Source organism: Thermobia domestica, chromosome 9 (assembly GCF_964235325.1).
Source record: "Thermobia domestica chromosome 9, izTheDome1.hap1.1, whole genome shotgun sequence".
Classification (NCBI taxonomy): Eukaryota; Metazoa; Arthropoda; class Insecta; order Zygentoma; family Lepismatidae; genus Thermobia; species Thermobia domestica.
In genome coordinates this window covers 245,692,237-245,716,009 of record NC_137462.1, presented here as the reverse complement: position 1 = coordinate 245,716,009, position 23,773 = coordinate 245,692,237, and the positions used below count along the sequence as shown (strand labels likewise).

General features: G+C 36.0%; 1 protein-coding gene across 5 annotated transcripts in view; it reads left to right on the top strand.

Annotated features, from left to right (window-relative positions):
* LOC145660649 (saccharopine dehydrogenase-like oxidoreductase) overlaps positions 1 to 23,773 on the top strand; it is a 104,965-nt gene that overhangs the window by 58,360 nt on the left and 22,832 nt on the right. For all 5 annotated transcript variants that reach the window (XM_081725952.1, XM_081725955.1, XM_081725953.1 and 2 more), the window contains 3 exons: positions 13,106 to 13,332; positions 17,456 to 17,643; positions 23,299 to 23,428. In XM_081725952.1, the coding sequence (XP_081582078.1) occupies positions 13,149 to 13,332; positions 17,456 to 17,643; positions 23,299 to 23,428 (502 nt within the window). In that variant the 5' untranslated portion in view covers positions 13,106 to 13,148. The remainder of the gene's footprint in view (positions 1 to 13,105; positions 13,333 to 17,455; positions 17,644 to 23,298; positions 23,429 to 23,773) is intronic.

Here is a 23,773-nt window from a genome sequence, read left to right as displayed (position 1 = left end):
CTCCTGCGCCAATCCTACGTGCAGCGTTGACTAGAACGTGTTGTTGTAGTATTAATTATACTTATTTTAAATATATATTGTAATAGACCAAGTGCTTCTGTATACAAACAATTCCATATACTCTTGTTTGTAAACATCACCACCACATGGATTTACTACACACCACGTGGGATTACTACGAGTAGCAGACGACGGACCTCCAGCTCCTCCCACAAATCATATGACGACAGGACAGCAGCAGCGCTACCGCCGCTCTGGACGCCTATGTATTGGACAGCAACCAGCAGACCGGTACCAGTTTTTTCTTGGTCTCCCCCATCATGCTTGCTTGGGCACTAGGAATAGCCTACCCTCAAAGCCTCTAGTCTGCTTCGGGACTCTTGGCTATTACTTTCTCACAGGCTTAGCCTGCTGCGGGGCTTTGTCGGGACACTAACCTTAGTTGCTTAGCGTGCTGTGGGGGACAGTATATATATATATATATATATATATATATATATATATATTCCAGCATAACTCTCGAATACTAGGAACATTTTAAACCAAACATGGTACATTACTTATGGTCTGGGAAACAATATTGTGGAAGGGGTGACATAAAAATGATCGGAAACAACCCATATTAGTGTCGAATCCATAGTTTTCGGTGTTCCTCAAATAAATAGTGACATTTCAGATGCCGTTATAGTCTTCGGTCCCATCATCATCCCCCGGGGAGAGATGGGAGTGAAATGGTGACGAAAAATAATCGAAGACGAACGTTATTAGTGTCGAATCCAGTTCTCGGGGTCCATGATGCTGATTGGTGACATGCCGATGCCCTTCAAATTCAGCCCTCAGTGGGAATAAGACCCCCCCTAACATACTAGAATGGAGTGGGAAGTGTGATATATAAAAATGACCGATTCGTATTAGTGTCGAATTCATAGTTCTTGGGGTCAATGAGCTGATTAGTGACAGTTCCGATGCTCTTTTAGTCCTAGTCGAAGTTCAGCCTCCAATGTGAGTTAAGACCCCCTAGCACACCTAGGGGAAAATAGGAGGTGTGACATGTAAAATGACCGAAAACGACCGGTATTAGTGTCGAATCTATAGTTTTCTGGCTCGTTGAGGTGAATAATGATACTCCCATTACAGTTGGTCCAAGCCTAGTCGCCACGGGGGGGGGGGGGGGGAAGGTGATATGTCAAAAGAATCGCAAACTACCAATATCAGTGCCGAATCTATAGTCTTCGGGGCAGTGGCGGATCTAGAAGGTAACAACTGGCGGAACAACGAGAACCCCGATTATGATAGGTATCATGAGTGTACTATAAACTTTCAAAAATATATAAATCAGAGCTTAAATTATTTTCTATAGCTTAGGCCTAGGTTTCCTCGGCTCCGGGCTAGATCCGCCACTGCTTCGAGGTCCCTAAGTTGAGGTGATAGTTTCAGTACTAATTAGTCCTTTCCCAGTTATTTACTGCAAGTAAATCTCAGTTTTATAAAATTAAATCACACAAAAGAGAACTAAAAAGAATGCTCTCAATAACTAGCAGATCCACTTCTCAAGTTGACATTCGATTAAAACAATGTACGTTTGTTTATATTCAAATTGGACAGTGCAGAAAGGGTGGAATGTTTACCATTGCAGATCGAGAGAAATGAGCCATTATAATTGGCTGAATGTTATGTTGTCATAGAAACAGTTCTTGTCTGGTTGTTATGACCCCGATGGCAGAACTTTGTCTTTCTGCGATGAGCTTTTGTAAGTCAAAAATGTTCTGCAGAAATTCTGCAAAAATTTTCTTCACAAGAAATGCTTGTGATTGTTGAAAATGCGCTTTACGCGATGTAAAATAAAAAGTTAGATCTATTATTTATGTGAGTAGTCCGTGCATCTAGACATAGCAGGCATGATTTTATACTTTTCTCTTGGATACTTTTTTTTTTTTTTTCTCTGGCAATTTTTCTGCAAATTTTCTGTGATCACATCGCAGATCGCGGCATGATCTGCTATGGGGGTTATGACCACATACAAGAAGGAAAAAACAGAAGAAAGCAAGTGCCAGAAAGAACAAGTTGTGTCAAATGGATTGTTTTATAAAGTCCATAGTTTCGGAGTCGCTTAGATGAATAGCGACACTCCGATGCTGTTCAAATCCAAATGCAGTCCCCATTAGTATCCCTAGGAAAGATTAGTGATATTAAGAACATTGAAAAACGATGTTATTGTCGAATTCATAATTTTCGGGGCCCATAAGTTAATTGGTGACACTCCCTATACCATTTAAGGCTACGTTGAACATTAACCCCCTTAGCATCCTTAGGACGATTACGTAAACGACCGATATTAGTGTCGAATCCATTGTTCTCATGTCCCCGAGTTTAATAGTCACACTGCTGATAGCATTAACGTCCAAGTTCAGTATCCAAGGAAAGTTGAACCACATCTTTACATTCCTCAAATCTGTGCTTACAAGGAAATTTATTTTCCCTCCATTCTACTACTGAGTAATATGTGTATACTCTTACAATAGCCATTGACCATCTGTACGTTGCCACCAGTAAATATATAATGGGCAAATAGAATACAGTCATAATAAATGACAAACAGAAATATATGCAATGCCTCCGAAAATGCCACCAAATTACCATAGCACTGAAGATCACACACGAATTGCCGTCGTATTCTTTCTTTAAGCTAGTTACATAAAGTTTAAGTATACCTCCCTCGAAAATATCCTGAGGACGGTATTGGCTGAGCTCCCATAAAAATTTTGATTACGGCAATTGTTCGTATGAATTAATTTCATTTAGCTTCTCTTTCATTTAACTTTATTTTTATTATTGTGAGCGAGAGAAAACCTTATATATATATATATATATATATATATATACAGAAAAAGAGAGAGATAGAGTTAGTTAGTTTATTGTAGGAGGCTGCCATTTCCTTATTTTATTCGAAGCATTGTAAAAATGAGAAGTGAAGAATCTTGTATTTTATGTGATGAAAAACAGTGTTAAACTTACAAGAGAGTTAGTGCAAATTGCGATTGCAATTGCAGTTGAAAATGAAATGAAATCTTTGAGTTTTACGTCCCACGGTTATGCCAGTTAGGCTAAAGGAGACGGTGATAATGAGAAATGAATGAAATGGTGGAATGAAGAAAGTGGGAGGAAACGGGAGAACCCCGAGAAAACCCACGCACACAGTGTTTGTCCACCACAAAGTTCTCTTGGCGGGGGCTGGGATCGAACCCGGAACCCCAAGCACGCAATTGCAGTTGAGTTGTGGTTTCTATGAATATGTTTGTGGTACTGATTACAAACATGTGTAAACTCAGTGCCATCGGCAATTACACTTTAAGCTACGAAGATGCGATATTTCGCTCACAATGTCTCATCTTCTGGTTGAGTTGCTCGGGACATATCGTGACAGAAATTATAACGATGCTATCCGACTACAAAACATGGTGTATATTGTCAAGACAATCTCTCCTGGGTGTATACCTTACATTCAGAAACTTCATGTGCATTTCTTCCGACAGTTTCGGGTGGTGCTGATGCGGATTGAAGATCACATTATCCTTCATGACTATTAGTTCACTTTATCGTAGACGGATTCAATTTCGTTGGTCATGTGTATTCTACATAATCAGTTCCGTTCTCTAGTCTTAGCAAAATTTGTTCGGTACTCCCGCACTGTAGCTGGATGTGATTACTTCCGACGAGAAAGGTTTCGAACACCGCCCGAACGTATTTTTGATTATCAAACGCAGCGTGACTCGGGAGACTGTTTAATGCAAGCATTCATGAAGTGCTTCTACTGTGATAAAACCACTCTGTTTCCGGCATGTTCATCCTCGTAATCTTTTGCCCAGAGCTACCAACAACCATTTGTTTGAACTCGATGACTAAACATACGCATGATTGTAAAGTGTAGTGTAATTGTCGATGGCAAATATTGTGCGCATATTTGTATTGCACATGTAACCCTCTGCCATGCACACCAAAACTTTATTGCAATTGCGATCGCAACTTGCGCTAACTCCCTTGTTAGTCATGTTGGAGGTCACCTACAGACCTTCAGACCTTGCACACTAACAAATGCGGCAAAGATATTGGGGTATTTAAAAAAAAAAAAAAAAAAAACTTTATCGTTCATAATAATTGTAGGAAAGTGTTTATGCTAGTGTTAAGGAAGGCGTAGCAAGTACGAAGAGTTTTTTCGTAAAGATGAAACGAGGGCCAGTTGAATTCTATTTTTGGCATCAAGAATTATGTCTGCTCTATTGAGGGGAAATGTAGCGAAGAATTTGTAAGTAAGTTTCTTGAGAGAAGACGTATAGGTAAATTTGAAAAGTAATCTCACTAATATTTACAGAAGAGGTGCTACAGAAAGGTGCTGAGACAGATATTGATTAAGGTGAGAAGTCGTATTTCAGACATTTCGTACTTACTAGTAGAAGAAGGACAATAATACGAAATATTCATAACTAAATTATATCGGTTGTCAAAGTGTTGAAGATTTGGAGGTCAAAATTGAAAATATATTTATTGTTATTGAATGAGTGTATGTATCAGCGCATGTGAAGTCCCACAATAAACATTTACCTCTCATCCATGGAACCAGTGTCATCCCATCCGGTCGCTTTCCATCCGAACGACAGCAACCAGAAGGTTCCCGTATTGAAGGAAATCCAGCTGTGTTGAGGGCTCGTAGTATTATATCATTTACAGAGGAATGTCAGGCGAATCTACCAGCGCTCTTCATGCATGAATAAATTTATTGTTATTTAAAAATTACATTTTGAAACTATAACAATACGCACCATTTTCTTCGATGACTTTATTTTTTCAGCAACACCAGAATCTCGTCCCTATAGATCTTCCTTGATTTCTGGTCAAAATTGTGACACGTCGTTTTCACAGATCTCTTAAAACTAACGTAACACAATTCAGGTAGTTTTGCAGAGACTGAAACAAATGAACCAGATCTGAGCTGAATGGTAGATGCATTGAAACAATCCAGCCAAGTTCTCTCAATTTCTGATGTGTCGTTAACGATGTATGCAGTCTGGGGTTGTCAACGTAGTATATGACACCATTTTTGCTGACCAGTTCTTTAGACTTGCTAGGGGCACTCGCACTAATTGTAAACAGTACATGGCGGACTCTGGCAGCAGTAGCTCCTGATACACGATGCCGTTCCAGTTCCACCAAACGCGTAGCATAACCTTTGAGAGTGTCAGTGTGGGTTTTGCCATAAACTGTGCAGCAGCTTCCCTCTTCGAACAGTATCTTTTTCACACATTGTTGTCGTAGGTTATCCACTTATGAACACTTGTAGTCAAACGGTTCAGAAATGGTTCGAGTTCGTTACGTTCCATCGAGCAAATGCTTTTGAGTCAGATCACGTAACACCCAAACGTAGAGCTTCTTTTTGTAGTCAAATGGTGTAACACTGTTTGGTGATGGATATTTAGGTTATTGGCGATATTATTATTATTATTATTATTATTATTATTATTATTATTATTATTATTATTATTATTATTATTATTATTATTATTATTATTATTATTAAGTATTCTGCCTTTTGGCAGGTCCTGGGACTAGTGAGGTTTTTTCTTCTTTGTTCTTATTTCTCTTCTCCGTAATTTTTAGTTTGGACCTGGAAATGTTTCTTCCATCTTTCTCGACTTTCAGCTTCCTATATTTTCTCTGAATATTTTCTTTTATTTTTCAAATCATCGATCACTTGTGTTCTTCTACTTCCTATTCTTCACTTTCCTTCCATCTTTCCTTCTATGCTGGTATGAAGAACACAATTTCTTCGCAAGATATGTCCAATCCAATCGGCTTTTCTACGAAGGATGGTAGCTAGAAGTTTCCTCTTCTCTCCTATCCGTTTTAAAATATTTTCGTTTGTTGCTGTTTCTGTCCATTTTATCTTCTCTATCTTCCTCCACCACCACATTTCGAAGCTCTCTAAATATTTCTTCTTTAACTTCCGGAATGTCCAAGTCTCTAAACCATAAAGTCCAGTGCTCCATATATAGCACTTCACCAATTTCTTCCTTAGTCCAGTATTAAGGCTGCTAGTTAAGAGTGACCTTTTCTTGTTGAATTCTTCTTTGGCTATGTCAATTCTCGACCTGATCTCTTTGGTACAGTAAGCGTCTTTCGTCGAAATACTTCCCAGATACTTGAAATGATCGACCTCTTCAAGTACTCTTTGTTCTACTCTGACCTGTAAGAGCGTATTTCCACGGGATATTCTCATGACTTTCGAATTTTCGATGTTGATTTCCATTCCATATAGTTTCCCAGTGTCAGCTATTTAGTGAATCATCTCCTGTAGTCCTCCTTCGGTTCTAGCTATAATAAGCGTATCATCTGCATACCTGATCTTGTTAATGATCTGTCTTCCAATCTTGAAATCTCCAATTCCTATTAATGCTTCTTTCATTAAACATTACTGTAAATGTTAAATAATTGGGGCGACATCCTTATCTGACTCCTCTTGTAATCTCCACACTACTGGTTTCTCCTTCATTCAAGCGCATCTTGACTCGTTCTATGTACAGGTTGCGAATGAGCCGTCGATCTCTCCAGTTGACCCCAATTTCTTTAAGTATTTGCAAAAGTTTCGTCCAATTGACTCTGTCGAAAGTTTTTTTGCCAGTCTATGAAGCACAAACACAACTTTTCCTTTACGTCCAGAACTCGTTCTGAGATAATTCTCATCAACCCAATGGCATCTCTGGTACCTTTTCCTTTCTGGAATCTGAATTGATCTTCGTCCAACATCTCTTCTATTTTGTTTTCCAACCGTCTGTTCAGTATGCGCTCAATTATTTTTCCAGTGTGGGAAATAAGGCTAATTGTTCTGTGATCGCTGCACTTCTTTGCTTCCTTTTTCTTGGGTAATGCTATCATTGTAACATCAAGAAAATCCTTTAGCCATTCTGCACTCAGGTAGATCTTGTTGATAAGTGAAGTCAGTACTTTCATTGTATTGTCTCCTAATCCCTTGAGCAGAATTGCTGGTATGTCACCATCTCCAGTGGCCTTCCTCCTTCGCATGTCCTTGATGGCTTGTACTATTTATGTTGTATTGGGGATGTTATGGTAGCTTATATGCCAGTCTTGCTCTACTTTTGCCGGAGTATCATCCACTTTTTCTGTGATGGTCGCCTATTGCGATTAGCATCTTCAACATCAAAATTTCCAGAGCGAAAGCGATAGATTCAATTTTGGTTCTTGCTTTTAATAACATATCTCTCCCATAAACAGCATAGATTTCTTCAGGGGCCGGCGCAGCATTTAGGTCTTTATGGAAATGAAATTGTAAAATATAGCGTACTTTTGTGGAAAGTTCATTCATCTTGGTAGCACACTGCAATTGGTCCGATTATAACAATTCCATTATTTTTGCACACCTACTAGCTTCACCTATCAAATGACGTTAGGCCGGACCCACTGAAACTCATATTCTGAGATTCGGAACATTTAAGCCATCTCGTACGCAAAATGCGCAATATTTTTTAGACAACCTGATATGTACAGTATAAACTGAAGATTTCGTCACCTGAGCTATAGGAATACCCTGAGATATCGTTTACATTTGATAAAATATGTAGCTTGAACAAAATTATGATTTTCAGTTCATGATAAACTCTTAAACACCCTAGAAAATAAATTTATTTACAAAGCATTGCGAAGATTGGAGAGTAAATTGATCCCATAGTTATAACGAATGTGGATTTTAAAGATACCAAACGGATTTTTAAATTGCTTACCCTTTTCAGTTATATCAGCGAGCTAAATCATAAGATACCACGTCTTAATAACCGCATCCCAAAGTCTTCATCCTTATTGGACAATAAGAAGTGCAATGATTCACGTCAAGAAGCGTAGTGGTATTATTTTATTTGGATTATAAACCGTACTCAGGAAATTTTGGAGGGATCGGAACTAGTGTCATCCTCAGCATATTTTCAAGGGGAGTTTTCCTGAACTTGCGACTAACTTAAATAGAGAATATTAAATGCATAATTGCGATATTAGTTCAAGTATAATCATCAATGCTGTCAACTTGGTGGCGTTTTTGATCTTTCAAATCACGTTTTCTTTCTTTTTCTAAATAATAAATAAATAAATAAAATTAAAAAGTGATTGTTCGAGTAGAGGTCATGGCCCCTGGCTCCTTTTGGACACAGCCCTGATGTTAATGACAGAACCGAGCTTTCTTCAAACTCAGTTAGACAAGGGGACTTTCGGACAACTGAGTCTCTACGCCATGCAACAAATCACATATTCCCTCAAGTTCACCGTAACTGTGAAGTTATTTTTTCCCTAAGTTGTAGGCTCGCTTTCCACTTAGAAGGAAAACTGTAAACAGCAGTTGCATTTTCGTGAAGTTCTTTATTCTTAGTTAATAGTTTATCCATTTTATTTGATGTTAAAATATGGATTCTGGGGGGATGGGGATATAGAAGAAAGAAAACAGAAGTCGAAATACTCGATTTACTATTCAAGAAGTTCCTCCAAATTAGACGACTTCAGAGGTACTGGAAGCGAAGAAAATAGTTTGAAACCAATTGTTAAGCTGCCTCCGCTTTCTCTCTTTCTCTCTCTCTCTCTCTTCTAAAGCATGATTAAAAATTACCGAAGTAAAGAGTGGATATTATTATTCCAATATGCTTTTTACACTGGTCTACTGTTTCCCGTCAGATCCTGACGTTAAACAGCCTAGCCTGCTCAGCACTCTGTTGTGAAAATTCAGATAGTAGTTGCAGTGCAGCTTTCAAACAACGTCCTTAAGGAAAATAAATTCTCGAAAGAATGCAAGAATTACCGGCTTAAGGGAGCCGATGTAGTGACTACATATTTCCCGTAAGTTACGAGTCCCAAAGCTGACCTTATGAATTCTCGTGCCACGGATTTATTATTATTATTTCATTTCATACAAGAAATTATGTGCCTGTGGAAATCATTAGGTTACTCAGAATTTTAATAACTACAATACATAATTTATAGTTGTATAGCCAGTCATCAAGTATAAGACCTTCAAATGCGTGAGACGCAAGAGACAGTTTCTAGTTTTGAAAGCAAACATGAAACTCTGCTCAAGTGGTAGTAAGTGAGGTGGAACTGAACGAATATATCGAAAGAGTGCTGAAGTTTCAGCAAAAACAATAAACGTACCAACTACTCCTTCCCGATATCATAAATTTGTCCTTTAATAAAACAAGAATAAAAATATCCACAGCTCTGATATGAGCAGGGCTTTAAAACTTTTTTTAAAAAAAATAGCTGGCCCAAATTCTTCGTACACTACAAAAAGAGATAAAAACACAGGCTGTGCTGTTGCAGATCTTGAAGTGGAAAAAAAAAAGGGGGGATTGGTGAAATTTTTATTATCGACTTCATTCCATGAAAAATTTTGTAACAATTTGTTCATTGCCAACTGAGGAACAATCCAAAAGAATTTCAATGTTATTAGGTTGGGGAAAACTTGACTCAGAGTAGGTCAAGCAAAGAGGTACCACACGCTCTAATGCTCTTGACGATTTCAGAATTTAACATATAATGTGTGTGTGTCTTTTTTAGCATTTAAGGAAGGAATGAATATTCTTGAAGTACATTTTGAACTTATTTAATTTGAAATATTATTGTGAAAGCATGCACAAGCGAAGCTACAGACAAATGTGTAAGTGTCAACACTTGTAATTCAAATAAATAACTATAAAATACCAGTGGAGAATAGCAATATGTCGGAAAACGAAATTCGAAACTTTACAAAGAAATAGGTTACATAAACTAACTAAAACTAACTAACTAACTCTATGGCCTATGGAACCCGGAGGTTCAGTGCCGCGTTCACAAAAGCTCTCCACTGACTTCTATCCTTAGCTAATTGCATCCAGTTTCTACTTTGTATTCCTATCTCTGCGAGGTCCATCTTAATATTGTCCTCCCATCTGCGCCTAGGTCTTCCTAATGGTCGTTTTCCTATGGGTCTACCAGTCAAGACTTTGAAAGCGTTTCTACTTTCTTCCATTCTAGCTACATGACCTGCCCACCTAAGCCTCCTAGACTTGACGACCCTAACAATGTTGGGTAAACCGTATAAACTATGTAGTTCCTCGTTATGAAGCTTCCGCCATTCCCCATTCTCGTTCCTCTTGGGTCCGAATATTCTTCTCAGGATCCTGTTCTCAAATACTTTCAGTCTATGTTCTTCCCTCAGAGTAAGCGACCATGTTTCACAACCATACAGAACAACAGGCATGATTATCGTTTTATATATTTTAAGCTTCAAATTCCTCGACAGAATTCGCGACGACAAGAGATTTTGAACCGAATAGTAACACGAATTTCCTGCTTTTAGTCGACATTTAATTTCTTCGTGAATATGATTTTCGTCTGTTAATATTGATCCTAAATATTTGAAAGTATCCACTTTATCAAAAGCATTATTTAATATTTTAACGCCTCCACAATTTGCCGTATTACGGTCCCGACGCACTTCCATGTATTTAGTTTTCTCTGCATTTACTTCTAAACCCATGTCCCTGCAAGCGTTTAATAAGATCTCTGCATTTATTTCTACTGTTCTCCTATCATCCCCTATTAAATTTACATCATCAGCATATGCCATAACCTGGTGAATGCCGTTCAACTCTAGGCCCTGGTTGCTATCTTTGATTTTCCTTATGGCGTATTCCAGCACAAAGTTAAATAATAATGGCGACAACGCATCTCCTTGTTTCAGGTCATTTTCGACGTGGAAGCTCGTGGACAAAAATTTTCCTACCCGGACTTTACTTTGGGATTCACTTAAACATATCTTAATTAATCTAATTAGCTTTCTCGGTATTCCAAGTTCTGTAAGAACGTTGTATAATGTTTCTCTCCTAACCGAGTCGTAAGCCTTTCTAAAATCAATAAATAGTTGATGTACCGGGGTATTGTATTCCCACTTCTTTTCGAGTATTTGGCGAATGGTAAATATTTGGTCGATAGTTGATCGATTTCGTCTAAATCCGCACTGATAATCTCCAATAATTTCATCTGCGTATGGGGTCAATCTTGCTAACAGAATATTTGAAAGGATTTTATAGGATGTTGACAGAAGAGAAATGCCTCGATAATTATTACAGTCAGTTTTGTCGCCTTTCTTGTGAATTGGAACAATGATTGATTCTTTCCACTCTTGTGGCAATTCTTCCTTGTTCCAGATAAGGAGAATGAGTTTGTGTATCTTGTTCCACAATTTTTCGCCTCCAGCTAAAATTAACTCAGCCGGAATTTCATCTACACCCGGAGATTTGTGTTTCTTCAATTTCTTTATAGCGGCTTCCACTTCTATTCGATTGGGTTCTGGAATATACGGTTCTGCGGTGTGTATCTCCTTTTCTCCACGCACATTAGTTTTTGGCTGCGTGTTCAGCAAATCGTCAAAGAAATCTTTCCATCTATTTAAGAGGCTATCCGTATCGGTGAGAACTGTTCCGTCAGATTTCTTTAATATATAAGCACGAGGTTGATAGCCTTTCTTAAATTCGCTGATCCCCTTATACATGTCCCGAATATTTTTATTTTTACTCTTATCTTCAAGTTCCTTAATTTTAGCTTTCAAAAAATCCCGTTTCTTTGTTCTAAAAGTTTTGGAAGTTTCCCGCCTGATATCTGCGAAATTTTGTGTAGTTGTTTCATTCGGATTTTGTAGCCACCGTAATTTTGCCTGTTTTCTCTTCTCTGCTAGTTTAATGCATTCTTGGTCGAACCATGGTTTGTTCCTACGTATTTCCGCGTGTCCCAATTTTTCTATTGCTGAACTTTTAATGCTATCTCTAATTTCAATCCAAGTATTCTCAACACTAGTGCACTCCGAGTCTTCTAAAACCGCGAATCTATTCGAAACTTCAATCTGGTATTCCTCTCTTACCTGGCTCTCTTCTAATTTCTTTAAATTAAATCTCTCCGTTTTCGGACATTGAATATTACCTTTATTCAACGATAATCTCTCCCGTATTATCGCTACTACCAGGTAGTGATCAGTGTCACAATCAGCCCCTCTAAACGACCGGACGTCAATTATGCTAGATTGTCTTCTTCTATCTACTAAAACGTGATCAATTTGATTATGTGTTTTTCCGTCTGGTGATGTCCAAGTATATTTATGAACGTTACATAAACATGAATGTCTATTGCTTTTACTAGCTTGAAGGTTAGAATTATTGTGGATTTGGGTCAATTGCTATGTGAGGTATGTTTAAGGCGAGTAAATTCGGTCGCCAACAGACTTGACGGGATTGCATGCGTATTGTGGCATTCCTCGTAGATATGTGGTTAGTAAACACGTTTCCTACATGGAATTAATTACCAATAAGAGAATGTATTATTAAGATTCTACATTAAATAGTAGGTCTGTCTTCGTGCTAAAAATAAATGGTCTAATGAATTACTCGTTTGTTTTAGAAATAATCAAAATCGAATACATACTTAAATTTCAATGCATCATGCAAGTATTATCATGTCCCTATTTTACGTGTTAATAAGCGTTAAAAGTGTACGAAAGATGAAGCAATTAAGCTTTTCACCATTGCTTACAAGGTTTTATATCAATTTTAACTTTTTGTGTATTAGTGAAAATGTAATAGATTGATTTTTACAGAGACAAAAGAGTTCAAATTGATGAAATACGGTATATTGATCAGTGTTCGCAAGATCAATTGTTTTCCACTTCTTGAATAGCTTGAATTATTTGTACTGAGTGAAGTATTTAAAATTATGTTCAATTATTCTGTATATAAGACATTGGGTATGTGGTTATGCAATTCGTGGTTATTTTTTCGTGTAATATATAGTTCTCTCATCAGAATTTAAAGAAACCTTCAAAGTTAAAAATCATTAGAATCATTAGAGGCCCCAAAGCCTTGGCGGCGGAGGGGAATTGCGGGGTGGAAAGGTAAAACTGGTTTCACTTCCATTGCCGATGTGACTTATCTCTTATAGAACTCTAGGCCCGCTTCTGAATTAGTGTTACTGTGATTAGTATTCATTCATTATTTAAAATTATGTTTTAATTGTTCATATTTATTTACAGGCAGTGACGTCTGACTTCATCGTGAATAATTGATCTGTTCAATATGGCTACTGGTGACGGTCGTCCGTTTGATTTCATTGTGTTTGGAGCCACTGGGTTCACTGGTAAACATGCTGTTATAAGAACTGCACAAATCTGTAAAGAAGTGGGGAACTTAAAATTTGCAATATCAGGAAGGAGCAAAGAAAAGCTGGAGTCCGTTTTAAAGGAGGTTTCTGAGAAAACAGGTAACTGCTATTTTATAATCATAAATTCTTGTAAACTTATTTGTATTTGAGAACAATTAAATAAATATTACAATTTATATATATACACTAGGCTTCGACAGTGGAGATTTCACCCCCAGACCCCGCATATCCTAAGCCTACGGCCTCGAATCTCTTATTTCAAAAGAAAGAAAGAGAAAATATGAAAAAAAATAAAGTATAGAAAACACCTAACTTTTGTCTACATTACATGCTAGATCTAACATGCAAATATATCCAACAATGAAAATATAGCAATTACATTATGTTGGGTTGCCAGACGTCCGTATTTTGTACGAACAGTTTGTATTTTTAAGGCTTGTGTCCATGCCCATATCATACTCCTAAAAACGTAAGAAAATGTACATAGTTTTGTTTTGGACTCAGAGAATAGATGTAGAGATGCAAGGGCTCGTAAAAAAAAACCGGCTTTTTTGGAAAAAAACTCGGTTTTTTCTGCTTTGCTTTTTTGCTTCGGAAATTTTGGGCTTTTTTAAAATACTGCTTTAAATTGATAAAACAGACTTTGTATCGCTTCTCTATAACACAAAAATCATTTAATTAGTGGTTGATGCTGATAATAATATAAAACATCGAAAATAAACTATGAATTTCGAAAAAATATTTCAAACAATTTTTCTTCAACATATTTACATTATGAATTCCACAGGATTAACCAATGTATATAATAAGAATTTTTTAACCTCCTATATACAAAAGTAAGCAGAGTTGGCAAGAACCGTGGTTGTTTTTGAATATGCCAAAAACCCGTTTTTGGGGGGATGTTTAAACCAGGCTTTTTTGGTTGAAACCAGGCTTTTTTGACTTAGATTTTTTGCTTTATGTATTTATATTACATATTCACAGAAATAGCCTAAGTTTGTTTCGCCTTGATGTTATTATGCAACAGCGGGGTTATGCCGGAAGAACTCCCATAAGCTTAAAGAAGTGCGGTCAGTAAATTTCTTAAGTTGAGAATCTCCCGCCCTAGCCATTGGGAAAATCCCGTCATTACTTGAAATGTAAGACAATAACGGGAAAATCCTGTTATTGCTTTGCATGTAAAATTTAAAGGTCAACGTACCATAATCAGTACGCTAAAACTGAGGTATTAAATTACAAATTTAGTACCGGTACGTAGATATCATTGAAAGTCCAATCCAAGCTAATGTTGGAAGCTACGTAGGCAATCGATAAATTTTGCCAATTTCTATCAATATATTTAAGCAATATTGGCTTCTTTATAAAACAACACGCATTTAGGCATGTAGGAATATACAATTTGGTTTGTTTCGTATATTTAGGCTTAACATCCTTACGAAATACCGAGGTTATCAAGGAGAAGACGTTCGCTTAAACTGACATCCGAACCGCTACTTGGGTTACGCATGAAGAAAGGATTGTGGTTCGACCGAGAATTGAACATGGGACACCTTGATTAAAAGGTGAAAGGGAAATAAAACTATTGCAGGTGGTTTGATATCTGGAAACGTTACCATGAAGTTCACACGATTCGCATTTTTCATTCTTTTTATTTTTGTGGTTTAAACCAGTTATTAAAAAAAAAAAGAGTTGGTGTAAATCAGCCAACCCTAAAAGTAAACACTTCTTTTTAAAGAATACACAAATAACTAGCAAAATAGTATGTAGTATTTTTACTTCAAAATATTCCATACCCTCTTTTTGAAACAAAATAAAATTAAAATAAAACATAAGAGAAATACTTAGATTTATATGATACACTTAAATGCTGCACATCTAGAGCTTTTGGTTCTGTATATTCTTGAAATTCTACAGTTAAGTTTTATAGAACCACCATCACAGTTTACCCAATCCTCAAGTTTTCTGAATTTTTAACAAGAGGGATTCAACATATCATTACGGAACTCCCCCGCCAAAAAAAAAAAAAAAAAAGACTACGGAATATATTTAAGTTAAGCTAAATACAACTGCACAACAAACATGACTGAGTGATTAGCTTTTGCGCTTCTATCGGGAAGTCCGGGACTCAACCAGCATTCGACCATTCTGACAAAGCTTTTCTTCATTCCATCTGTGAATGTAGAAATAGTGCGTGTACTGTGAGTTGGGCGACTTCCTTTTTTATTGTTTTTAAATCGTTATTATTACTAATTACCAGCAGTGACGGTTTTGCGAAGGTTAGGGGAGCGGTCTTTCGGACTGAAGCCCGTTCCCCAAAGTTACGGAATGCCTGCAACAAACGAAATATCTATTATTTATGCCTTTACTCATAAACTTTAAGCTCCCGTCAAATAAAAATTACGAATGTTTAAAAAAACTAAACATTAGTAAGAAACCCTTCACAAAATACTTTTCTAAATCCGCCACTGATTCTCAGTATAAAATGATTTTTAAAGTTGTATCCGGAAGATTATTGCTAAACATATAAACGAAACGAAATATTAGTTATGCCTGTACTCATAAAACTTCAAGCACTTCCCAAATAAAATTAGGACTTTTTAGGAAACGAAACAATCAGAAAAAACCGTCCTAAAGTACTTTTCTAAATCCGCTACTGATTATTTGTATAAATTGGTATTCAAGGTTGTGTCCGGAAAATTATTGCTAAATCACTTCACAGCTGCTGTATAACAGAAATGTGGAAGTACGGTTTGACGGATATATTGAAAAACGTACGCTTTGACGGATAAATAGAAAAACGGGCACGTTTAACTTTTGCGCTAGAAGCTAGAGTACTAAAAGCTCTTAGAAATGAAACACGGATGACAAACTAGAGAAGAAAAAAAATGTCGATAACTCAAAAGTTAAAATAAAGTTAAATAGCCTCTAAAATTACCCTCAAATACAACATTCTTCATGTTAGCTTTAATTCGTAAAACATGTGCTCCATCCATCTTGATGGTGAATTTCAGAGCGAAATATCACATTCAGGTCATGGAATTTTTATCTAATTATAGAATATACTATAAGAAAGCTATTTAGATAGAAAAATCATGAAATGAAAAAAGCCAAAATTTCCAAAATTCTCGTTTTTTTCCCAAAAAGCCGGCTTTTTATGTGAAAAAAACCATCGATTCAAAAAAGCCGGCTTTTTTGCATCTCTAAATAGATGAATTATATACTGTTACCTTGCCACTGCACCGATTACATGCTCATCAAGGAAAATATCCCGAGTTTTATACTCTTTCATTTTAAAGATGCGTAAAAATTTACGAAGCAAACTATGGTCTCAGTGAGAAAACCGCAGCGGCCTGTGGGATGAGTTTACGAACTGAGCAAACAATTGTGAGCAAAGAGAGACAATCTCTTAATGAAACTGGAAATAGTTATTTCTATTCCCGTACAAGAAACCTCAACTTGAAAACGCGATCATAGATATAGGCTTGAGCCCCTTAACTTCCATGAATATTCCTTTGCTTAACACATTTGAAATATTAATGTATAATAAATCAAACAAGGCGCAAAATTTCCGGTCGCCAAGTTGCCACTGGCGACTAAAAATTTACAGCTGGCGAGCAGCGTTCAGTAGGAATGTTTTTTGCCTAAACTCACAGGGCTGCGCAGGTTCTGTTTTGTACGAAAATAATTGTTACTGAGTGACAGAAAACCCGGAATGTAAGTCTTCACAATGAATATGGAAAGTGAAGTATTCACAACGTTGTAATTCGCCCCTCCTTTCCCACCCTCAGTCGCCCCTCAAACATGTATATGAATTGTCCAATTCAAAATTGATTATCCTTAATCTAATTGTCTGGTTTTGAAATTTTATGTCCTGATGTAATCTCTTTCTTTATCAAACCAAAGGCGATGGGAGGAGGGAAGGGGCACTTTTGTTATAGAAGAGTTGAATTTCATTCTAAGAGTATCTGAAGTTTGATTCTTATGTTAACGATCTACGTCGTATGCAGTGCCAGTTTGAAATAATAATGATAAAAATTTTATTCTTGAATTCACATTTTAGTCTTACATTCTTGAGAGAAAGATGTTAGAACTTGTGAAGTGGCTGTAATTTTCCCTTTTCTTTTCCTGTTGTTTTTAAATGCTAGAGCTAGAATTTTATGTATGAATTTATTAGATGAAGAGAAATTGTATTTTTTTTCAATTTATTTTGTTTTAATTTAAGGAGAAGATCTGAATAAGGTTCCTATAGTGACTGCCGATATTAAAGATGAGTCATCGTTACTGAAAATGGCATCACAGACTCGAGTTGTAATCAACTGTGTCGGGCCTTATCGCTTCTATGGAGAACCTGTTGTGAAAGCTTGCATAGATAGTAGTACACATCATGTAGATGTGAGCGGAGAGCCGCAGGTAAGTAGGATATTGATGAGTTTCGTGTATAGTATATTCTTTCTCAGTTTGTATTTGCTAACATTGAGAAATTTGTTGAAAATCTTATCGCTATCGGCTTCACTTTGAATACCACGTAATTTAGGAAAATGAGAAAAACTTATATTCACTTCCTCAGCTATTTGAATTGTTATTTCAACAATAGTAAATGTGATTTTATTTAAACATTACCATTTAAACCCAGGGACGTCATGCCAGAGGTGGATGCTCTACCACTGAGTCACCGCGGCCCTCGCTGAACATTTGTTTCTACTTTGACAACTGAATAGGTCATCGGCTTTTGCTTACTGATGGCGAGACATATTAACATTTTACACTGAAACATGCTTGTTTATTCAATTGAAAAAAATAAAAAAAAGTCAAAGTAATTGCAATCAACTTGTAAACATTTGTTTTATTCTTCATTGTATTTATGTAGTTAACATTAATATGATTTTCAAGTGAATGATAGAATGCTAGAAGAACAAAATGATTAAAGTAATTAAAACTTTAGCTCCACAGCTCAGAAAGCAAGAATATTATTCAAAACAATTATTAATTCATCGAATTATGAATTTATTTAGCTTTTGAAGCTACCAAAACACACTTGTTCGTTGGTTTTATATATATATATATAACCAATTGCATATTTAAGTGAAGAAAAAAACTGATTGTCGGTGAGCCATGTAAATGCCAGACAGAAATGCCAAAAGCTTAATCTCCTTGGAGCAAACAGTTTTCAAATGTAAATACTCTTTTGTGTTACGGGAACGTCTGTATCATTTTGTAAGAAAACGAAATGATAAACATGTGTACTTAAATTCAAACATTAAAAACCACTGGTGATAATTATCAGCGTTTCTCATGTCACTATAGCAATAAAAACGTAAATTTGAAATGAATAAATCAATATAATAATCATTACACATTAACAGATAACGTGTGTTGCTGCGAATTGCCAAATTATTGAATAGCTATGTATATTCGATTCAGTGCTGGATTATTATTATTATTCACCTAGAATTTAACTAATACCAATTAGTTACTCTCTTATTAAACTAAAACTATTAACATAATATTCCAGTAATACGTTTTGTATATGTTCGACATAATATAGGGCAGATATTGATTTGAACTAATTGGTTTTATCATCAAGCAACTGATTTGAAAATTGATTAAAGAGTTCCTAGTCTATATGTGTACTTAGCTTATATAGTATATTTTATTTGAATAGATAATAATGGAAACACGTGGCTAGAATGCAACTCATCTGATCAATGCGGTATAGGACCACCGTTAACCACCACAGGTGTTGAATTGAGATTTGAGGGGCTATAGTTCATCCCGATGTTCCTAAAATTATGCCTGAACAGTATGAATTGGTATATTACCATATTGGAAAATTGCATCATTATCCGAAAAAAAAATCTTGACCATAGGATGCACGTGGTCACCTAAAATGTTCATGTAATTACTGGCAGTAATTCGTCCTGTAAGTGTCCATTATACTCAGGATATATAATCATAAGACCCACGAAATACCAGGAAATTGCTGTCCACAGCATCACAGAGCCGCAACCATGTTTCACAGTAAGGAGGAAACCGTTCGGAGCATAAACTTGTTTGATCGTTCTCCAAACATTGCCTGTTGGTGGAAAAAAGTAAAAGAACACTCCTTACACCGTATTTCGCGTTTTCAATCATGGGTGGCACACTTTGCATGTTCTCAGCGCCATTTTCTTCCTGCTAAAGATTGTTTGTGGTGATTGCGACCCAACCACGGGTGTTCAGGTTATGCAACTTGCATTGGACTCTGATTTCACAGAAGGATGATTTAGGTGCTGATTGAGTTCCGCAGCTACGTATGCAGTAAAAGCATACGTATCTATGGCTGTCCCTGGTGACAATCCTCTTCAATGTTTGGCCGTTCTTGTCACTGAGCTTTCTCTCCCGTCGTCTATTACCGTTCTCCGATGTTTTGCCATGAGTTTTGTAAGCTGTCGTCATTTTGGCCTCTGTTCCTCGTGGCACACCTAACACACTGGCCACGTCAGATAACACTAGCACCAGCAAACCGCGCACCCACAATTTTTCCTTCTTGAAACTCAGAAGAAAAGTGTTATATTTTGCATCACCATTTTCTGACCATTTCAACGCACGTATCCGTTTTATCCCGCTTGTATTACAGGTACATCACATCACTAACAAAGGCTAGGCACAGCACACACATGTTCTTTGTCACCATCCTACACGTATTACGTGTTGGAAATTATAGATGCTTCCATTATTTTGATAACCATATGTAAGTAAATTATACTAATAAATAAATAAATAAATATAAATATAGGATGCAGTTGGCTGGTCGTAAGTCCTTAAAAAAATATTAAAATAATTATGACTTAGTTGTGGATATTTACTACGTTTATATTTACACAATTAATCTAATGCTAGTATAGAGGCAAGAAGGAAATACTAGTATAAATAGAAGCAAGAAAGAACAGCTGTTGTAATTTTAAATAGCATCGTAATTTATTTGATTATAACTTGCAAAAGAAACAATTATTCTTCGAAATCTTTGTTAATTGTAGTACTTTCTATATCAACTGGCAGATTGATAATACAAAATAAAGAGAACTTAAAACGTACTAATCCTAATCCAGATTGTAGGTAGTTTATTTAAGGATGACATACATATGATAGTTTGTTAATTGTGGCATGTGTGTGTAGGTGTGCATGTTGCTTTGGTATGTAAGTAGCCTAGTACTTGTTTTGCATGTTAGTAACTAAATATCTAATACTGTTGGCTGATATCTATAGACATTTTGTTACGTTAAGTTCACATTTCTTCCTTTTCAATTCTGCACGCAATAGTGGTAGTTATTTGTGCTACTGAAATTTCTCTGTTGCGCTACAAATTTGGAGGAAATGGAATTCGAAGCTGACTTTGAAATATAAATGGTAAGCTTTTTAAATTGCTTGGATAGATGCCAAATGCATTACAGGTTGTGTGAATGAATGTCAGAAATTTATACGTTGTATAAATGAGTGACAGATTAATTATAAATTGTATGGAGGGATGATATATACATTATAAATTGTATGGGTCAATGGCATACATTATAAATTGTATGGATAATTGTGAGAGGTTTCAGGATGATGAGCATCCGACAAAACTTCCTGTTGCACCTGCTTCTCAAATCCTTAAAAGCAAATCCTTCTAACGTGATCTACATAGGTGAAGTCTGATCTGCCATAACTCAGTTCATTTCGAAGAAATAAAAAAGGGCCGCTTTGGGACTCGGAATAATCATTTATAATGAGTAAATTGTAACCAAGAAGCTTACCATTGAAATTTTTAGTAAATTCATTGTTTTCTTTTTCGATACGTATTAATAAGAATAGGATAAAATGAGGTGAAAATAAAGTAATATAAAAGAAATGTGCAGCCCAATTTACAATATGCATACACTTTATGTGGTTGTTGGTTAGCTTTACAGTGTAAATGCTCTATATATTTTCTTTTCTAAAACACAAGAAGTCTGAGTGTAGCTGTGTAGAGATGCGTATTTCTTATAGTTTGACACTTAGAAAACGTCCATTTAACTGCAGCGGTTACAGTTAGTCACATGTCAGTCACATGCAAATAACATCTGCAGACACAAAAGTTTCTTTAAAAGTTCTTAGCAAATGATCTCTTACAAGCGAAACTTCCATATCCACAGCCAGTGACAATAGATGTAAAATATTTTCTGGCAAATTTTCAGTCCAACAAATCGTTTTTACTATTTCGTGTGGGGCCCCAAATGGAGGTTAGTTATTTTCGTATACAAACTGTTAGAGACAATAAAAATGTGTGTGTCATTCTCTATATTGTTCATGTTTGATTCACTCAAAAATGTACTTGCAGTAGCACTACAAAGCATTAATCCCATCCACTCATAAATTATTATCTGTAGAATGATGACTGACTGCCTACCTTACGTAGTCTATTAAAACTGAAGCTACTATTGTAGACAGCAAATAATCATATCGCTTCGGCACATTGTCTCCCTTAATTTCTATCTCATTCTCTTGATATATCTTTAAATATCTCCATAAACCTGATCTATTCTATATTAATTACACTTGTATTACCCACTGGTAAAACTCTAATCCTTTTTAAAGTATACAAACACTTGGGATTAGAATTTCAATATGTGCTTTGACTTTTTTCTTGTCTCAAAAGTCAATAACTACTTCGCAACCAAGTTGTGTCTCAAGTTTTAAGCACTTCCTGCCCAACTACAATAAACTTGATCTACTTTCCCAACATAAAAGTCAGTATTTTCCAAAGTTGTTAGTCTCAGTAGTAAGATGCTCTATTCATTCATTTAACATATGAAAAAGTAACGTTTACAGTTCAGAGGTTGTTCGAACGAAACGTAAATACACACAAAAATGACACGGGGAACTTGCATACTGTCGTGTGAGGGAACTAACAGCACCTTGACTCAGTTTCCTAACAATGCTGTAATGTTGATGTGATGAGGGCTCAAGAGAACAGTCTGCTAAACTGGCAACGTTACTTTCCAGTGTGGAGTCCAAGATTTTAGGTTGAAAACCACCCGTTTTCAGTCAGTATCCTCTTTTTCCATTTTTTCGTATCTTTATTGAAAGTGTGCCTAAAACGCCAAATATTGACTTTTGATATACCCAATATTTGTGGCTCAAAAGATCCAATATACAATATTTCAATCAAAAATTTTCTTTTAGGCTTTATACCTGGAGAACTACATATAATGTAGCAAAACCCAAACTATCGCTTAACTCAATATGATGTGCTTATTTCATAGAAAATACGAAAACTCGATTTAGGGGCCGTTCAAAAATTTGTGGCCCCTGATCCAAAAACTAATCATTGGCATTCCTAAAATTCTTGTTTCTTGTAGTACTTCATGCTTTAATTCGAGCGTTAGAGATTGATTCAGGATTGTCAGGTAGGGAGCATTCCAGCCCAAGGCAACAAACTAGAGAACACATAATAATGAATTTAATTCACCTTCTTGTATTCTTAGGTCAGTTTTTACATCGATATTTCCAATGCTTCGGACATTTCTTTTCAAGAAGAAACGTTGGTTTGAGTCATTTTTTTTTTTTCAAATAAATGTGTCTTGCGACTTGTGATAGAAACTACACTACAAATATTTTTACAGAATAATACAGTTGCTGATAAAACCTGTAACACAAGAAAAATCAAATAGGGTATATCTTAGTTGTTTCATGAACTAAACGTATGTACACAATTTATAATTTTGATGATTATTGCAAAAAATAAGAGCCGCTTTCAAATATACTGGGGGTTATAATTGAGTATTATGTATAAATTGTTATATAATTCTTATAGAGTCTATTTGTTACAATTAAATATGTAAATAGCTTATTGAAAAATAAAAGTCCGACGTTTGTCCCTGGGGAAGAATGCATGAATGAAGCATTTGAAATATCGATGTAAAAATTAACATAAGTATATAAGAAGGTGAGTATTATCATTACAGTGTGTTCCGTAGTTCCATAAGTAATTAAAACTAGAGTACTTACACGAATGCTAGTAGGGAGCATATTGATAATTCTTAATACTCCTACTGTTTATTCTTTCAGTATATGGAGACCATGCAACTGAAATATCACAAAGCAGCTCAGGAGAAAGGTGTATACATTGTCAGTGCATGTGGAATGGACAGCATTCCCTCTGATATGGGAATTGTCTTCATAATGGATAAGTTCCAAGGTAATTTTTTTGTCGTTACAGTGTATAATTAGAAAGAAAAAAGGCCATCCGCCTGCCTTAAAAACTCCTGTATTAATTAACTTAGATGGAATCCACTAATCTTCATTGATGGATTGCTAGTTTCATTTTAAGTGAAGTACGGTTCAACGTAATCTTTAAAAGAAAGGAGGGTGACCTGTTTTATATAATAAAAATATACCCAAGTAGATTTGTTTATAAGAAAAGCAAAAAGGCTAATACTCACCGCAAAAGTTATATAGTAGAGGTTTCTTCTACATGTAACAAGTAGCGCTTTCGGAAGTAACCTCTTCCTTCATCGGTTGTTTAAAATTCAAAAAGGATTTA